The sequence below is a fragment of the Bactrocera oleae genome, chromosome 5, assembly GCF_042242935.1.
Source record: "Bactrocera oleae isolate idBacOlea1 chromosome 5, idBacOlea1, whole genome shotgun sequence".
NCBI lineage: Eukaryota > Metazoa > Arthropoda > Insecta > Diptera > Tephritidae > Bactrocera > Bactrocera oleae.
In genome coordinates this window covers 9,235,019-9,240,265 of record NC_091539.1, presented here as the reverse complement: position 1 = coordinate 9,240,265, position 5,247 = coordinate 9,235,019, and the positions used below count along the sequence as shown (strand labels likewise).

At 32.2% G+C, this 5,247-nt stretch overlaps 1 protein-coding gene across 2 annotated transcripts; it reads right to left on the bottom strand.

Moving 5' to 3' along the window:
- Hmg-2 (High mobility group protein 2) lies at positions 1 to 5,143 on the bottom strand. Of its 2 annotated transcripts, none has more exons than XM_036376841.2 (5): positions 5,044 to 5,143; positions 4,209 to 4,987; positions 3,567 to 4,142; positions 3,183 to 3,342; positions 1 to 2,273 (listed from the first exon to the last, which is right to left on the bottom strand). In XM_036376841.2, exons 3-5 carry the CDS (start codon positions 4,105 to 4,107, stop codon positions 1,409 to 1,411), a joined length of 1,566 nt encoding a protein of 521 aa, XP_036232734.1. In that variant the 5' UTR covers positions 4,108 to 4,142; positions 4,209 to 4,987; positions 5,044 to 5,143; the 3' UTR covers positions 1 to 1,408. The 2 variants fall into 2 exon arrangements, with proteins under 2 accessions (XP_036232734.1, XP_036232735.1); XM_036376842.2 differs by having other exon boundaries at positions 3,567 to 4,113.
- Positions 5,144 to 5,247: the final 104 nt, after the last annotated feature.

Sequence of the window (5,247 nt, the reverse complement as noted above, 5' to 3'; positions counted from 1 at the left end):
TGCATTGCTGTTTAAATTAATAAAATTCTATTTACATAAATAAAATTAAGTGTGAATGGAAATGTCTTTAAATATTTGAAAATAATTTTTAAAGAATTTTCTAATGTATGTTTCAAAAGAAGAAGGTTTTTTTTTTTATTATTAAAAAAAATATTTAATAATAGCTTAAAATACTAAAGTTGTGTTCTTAAAGAATTTTCAATACGAATTTTTGTTATTTTGAAATGTGTATTATGTACAAATATTGTAAAATTAAATTTTTCTGTAACAAACATTATTTCAAATTTAAACAAAACTTAACAAAATCCACTTAATATGTATGTATTTTAAAAATATGAGTTTCTAGCAAAAATTTATTTTACGAATCCATATATTAAATTATATTTTATTTTAACCATACATCCTAATTAAGCGAAAAAGAATCGATACTTTGATAGCTATTACACATAATAAGAAAATGCGTTTTTGATTAACAACTTGACTTGATTTCGTATATAGTATGTATAAATTTACAGATGTCTGCATATGTACAGCATTCTAGTAACTCTTTGCAACAATTTGTGTGCTTAAAACTAAACAAAATAAACAAAAAGCAGTTCAGTACTTGTTTTGAAGTCACAACTCAGCTAAACTTTTTTGTATGTTTATAATTTAAAAATGCGAGTTTTAAAATTATTTTACTAGCAAAGGAGCTGTAAATACGAGTCTGCATTTGATTGGAAGGAACATAGCGCTTGAGGTTGTACGAAATATTTTTTTTTTTAAATAACAGTACATATTTTTCACTACAAATGGTAGCAAAAGCATTATTGGCAAAACTACTAGTGTTTGTTGTAGTGTAGCAACAAATGTAGCGAGGAAAATATTTTATGTCAAAATCTGATGGTCATATTATACGACACCATCCAGACAGTATAATTTTCTTATTTATTTACAACTTGACGCTTGAATAACCTAAAGATATGTATTATTGACAATTTTTTATGGTTTTTCCGCCACTATATTTATAACTAATATCTATTATTGGATTTATGGCATTAAATATTATTTCAGCATAGCTTACTTTGCTAAAAAAAAAATATTAAGATTAAAATAATGTAAAATTAAAACAAAAAAAAACAAAAATTATATATATAGAATTCATATAACCATAACTTAGAACATAAAAAGTAAAGAGTATTTCCGCTCTCCAAATATTAGAATTTTGCTCAATTCGAAGAGAATGGAATGTATAAGATATTCTTTTCATCAGAGTTATATTTGTTGCTATAGAATAATTTCTTATAGCTAACTACCAATAAGACTAAAAATATTACATTATCGATAAGTAAATAATCTAACCTAACTCTTTCCTACAGGAAATAGAGCAACAACTAAAACAACCTACTAAGACTTTAAACTACATAAGTTACAAATTAATCTGTAAATCTAATTTTCTTATAATATCCTTCGCTTTATTGAGGCTTGCCGGTCCATGTGTATTTGTTGTCGCCATCTTATAGAGATCAGTCATATATTTCTCGATATTATCCATTGTGGCACCGTTTGGCTGTGTTGGTATGGCCAAACCGGAGAGCGCATGCGCCAACTTTGCTTTCAATTTATCCAAATATAATTCGAGTAAACGATTCTTTTCCGCCAATTCGTCATTCTCGTTAGTCATTTTTTCCACACCGAATTTCATATTCTCCACATGTTTCTCCAATACAGCATTTTGTTGTTCTAAATCTGCTTTCGATTTGCGTAGCGTACGTAATTCCATATCGAAAACTTTATTATGTTCTAGAAATTCATTGGTGAATATTGGTATTTCGCCGGGTACGGCTGTTGCGGCTGCGAGTGAGTTGGCTGTATTAGTGCTTGTTGGTGTTGTGGTACTGGTTGAATTGCTATTATGATTACTACTTGATGTGGAGTTGTGATTGTTATTGTTGTTGTTAGTGTGGAGTGTATTGTTTTTGCTTTGACTACTGTGTGTATCGCCAGCTATGGGTGGTGTCGGTGTGCGCTTACGTCGAGGCTTATTATCCAACGTTGTTGCTGGCGGCGTATTGTCCTTTTCCGAACTACGGCGTGATTTATCTTTACCAGCGGCTGTGTTGGCATTTGCTTCCTTATTTGGCGGTTTAATATTGCCTACCGACTGTGATTTCTCCTTTAAAACCGTCTTGCCAGCCTCGCCGGGGCTTTTGCGTATTTGCTTATCTTTAGCCAGCTCGCATGCCAACACATCGGGACGTTCTTTGAGGAAAGTGTGCAATTCGGCGAGGTAGCTGAAAGCGAAAATTTTTGATTTATTGTAAATATTTATTTTTCTTAAAATTGTACTAAAAGTTGGTCAAAATTGCTTTAAAATTAATTTGTAACGACGTTTCTATCAAATTTTCAACATCTATGTACATATAAAATTTACATATATTTATAGGTACATACATATGTATATATACCTGCAGTGAATATCAAGTGTATACGGAGTTGCGCCTCGACTCTTATGAATCACAATTAGTGATTAATAGTAATTAAAAACGTATGCATATATGAATGATGCATATTATATGGCATGTAAAGAACACCCATATAAGCAAATCCATTTATTTTAGCAACTCAATTTCATAAATCACTGCTAGACAGCACTAGAAAATGCCCTAGTTTCCAATTGAAAACCATTAAACTAGTTTAACCAGTAGTTAACAGTCACATCTGACATATTCTTGCAATTTTACATACTTACAAACATAGATACAGAAAGAGATATAGAAAAAAGTACATACTTATAGTAAAAATATATGCATATGCACAAATAGTTTACTTAAATGCAGGTAAGCCTCTTGGTAGATACATAATTTATACGTATACATAAATGGTGTGCTTTCATGAATGTAGTTGTGTGTATAAATGTATGCCATACGGGAGCACTCTAAGTCACAATCGAATATTAGCATTCGTACGTTACTAAAAACGATATATAGCACGAAAATCACCAGGTTTCATTGTACGTGATAATCGTTGATATGTGTATTGATTTAAAAACTACTTGTGTACAAATGTAAATATAATGTGTGTGCACATGCTGACAGTAAATTAAAAAGCATTCGAATTTCTGTATGACATCTAGTATAAAGTTGCTGCACGCTTTCATACATAGCGCACTTAATATACCAACCTGTTACTTAACCACTCACCGTTGTTTATCAATTTCAGCTGCTTTCATATATGGCGCTTTTTTGTCCTCCGTCATCTTTTGCCACTCTTCACCGATAATTTTTGTGTGCTCAATCGCTGTTTTGGACGGCAGTTCCTTACGCAGCATCTCGCGTCGATCATTCATGTAACGTACATAACCTAACAAGAATAAAAACAAAAATACTGTTAGACAACATGCTAATGTTTATGCATAAGTATATTAACAGTAATCGGAATGTGTATGTAATATTTATCACCCATGTTAAAGTGTACCTACAACGCATACCTGCCGATAAAAAGTATTGTTTTTCACATAGTAGATTACAACATAAATTAGCTAGAGGCACATATATTTAAATACTAATACGCATACTCATACTTACCAGTCAAGGGCATCTTAGGCGCACCGGCCACTTTAATTTTTCGTCGTTTCAAACGGAATGACTGGTCGTCTTCTGCTGTAGCAGCGCCTACACTACTACGTTTGCGGCTAGCTTTTTGTAAAGTTGTTGTTTGATGTGAGCCCACAGCATCTTCACCATCTGACAATGATATAATGGGTGTATTAACATTCATTGGCGCCGTATGTGTCGATACCAATTTGGCAGACTGTTGTTGGCATTGCTCATTGGATTTGGTGTAATCTGTTGTTGCTGTGGACTTTAATGGTATTTCCTCTATGTCCATATCAATATCCTTGCTAGCAGAGCTTTCAGTTGAAGTTGTTAAATTTGTTGTTGTTGTATTGTTATCCTTTGTTCTAGTTTCCGCTGTTGTAGTAACAGCCAGAGAACTATTTGCAGCGCTGCTACCAGCACTACCAGTCAAACTACTATTGCCGCTGTTTTCTGCCATCGACGCCGCTGTTAACGTTTCGTTCATTTGTTTTTTACTACACTCTGCCGTTGATTCAACAATTTCCATACCTTGCTAATAAAATTAAGGAAATACAAACACCGCTATTTAGAATGATTTGTAGTTGTCCTTTGATTGCTTTGAAAGTCGCTGTTATTTAGTAAACTCACTAGCACTATGTAATTTATATGCTCAGCAAAACAATATAGTATTTGCTAACGAACTTTCTTGCACGAATTCAGCTAAACATATGAAAAGGCCGCTGCGCTGGGTATGTTTAGTTGGCCATATATAAAGTCGCATGCTATACACAGCGTTGCAAATTAAAGAAGCCTTTTTTGAATTTGCTTGCAAGTGGACTTAATTCCAAAGTATTACGGCATTAAAAAAATCGCTTTCTTTTAATAAAAAATTGGAAAAAATGTCGTTAATTCAGCTCCTTTTTTGCATCATCATTTCTCGACTCTTTAATTTGTGTGTTAGAAACTCTTTTGTTACTTTTACGTTTATGTATGCAATGCAACCCCACTATTTTTTTTTTTTGCCACCATACAATTGTCACTATCCTTTCTTGTAAAGCATCCTTTAAAAGACGTTTGAAATAACGTTCTTTAGCTAAAATCTGTACACGCCAGTTATTAAGTTTTAAATACAAGTTAATTTTTCGAGTGTTATTATTTTTTATATTATTTATGCTAGTTTTATTCAGTTGCAAAAACGTTGGAATTTCATTTATTGATTTAAATAACACATGATATCCATTTGAAAGAATTTGCTTGCGCGTTTTCTATGTACAGCTGTTCAGTGGTGTTCAGTGTTTTATTCTTTTTCTCAACTGCTCGGTATGTTCAACGTTACTCGGATATCATGATATACGTTCTCTGCTGGTGTTCCCCTAAAGTTATTAACAATTTGTCTTTCTATATAAAATCGGTGTCAATTTCTTATACTGGAATGAAAATAAAATAAAAGTTATGCTAATTACCAATAATATACAGTAATTACTTAAATTAATTTCACCGGTTTCCTGACATATGCCAGAGAGCGTATATCATATATTCAATTTAATATACGTTCTCTGGTATTTACTTTATTTCCTAATTATTCCACACCACCACATTCTTGGCAATAGTTGGCAACACTTTTGTATTCAATTCCATCAAAGGAGAATTTCAGTTGATTGGAAATTGTTGTGTTGTTTTGAAGTGT

Excerpts from the sequence above, each read along its gene's own strand:
- Hmg-2 (XM_036376841.2), bottom strand. The coding sequence starts at position 4,107 with ATGGAAATTGTTGAATCAACGGCAGAGTGTAGTAAAAAACAAATGAAC. Across the intron at positions 3,343-3,566 it reads GCCTAAGATGCCCTTGACTG|GTTATGTACGTTACATGAAT; the intron begins GTAAGTATGAGT and ends TATTCTTGTTAG. Across the intron at positions 2,274-3,182 it reads GCTGAAATTGATAAACAACG|CTACCTCGCCGAATTGCACA; the intron begins GTGAGTGGTTAA and ends TTTCGCTTTCAG.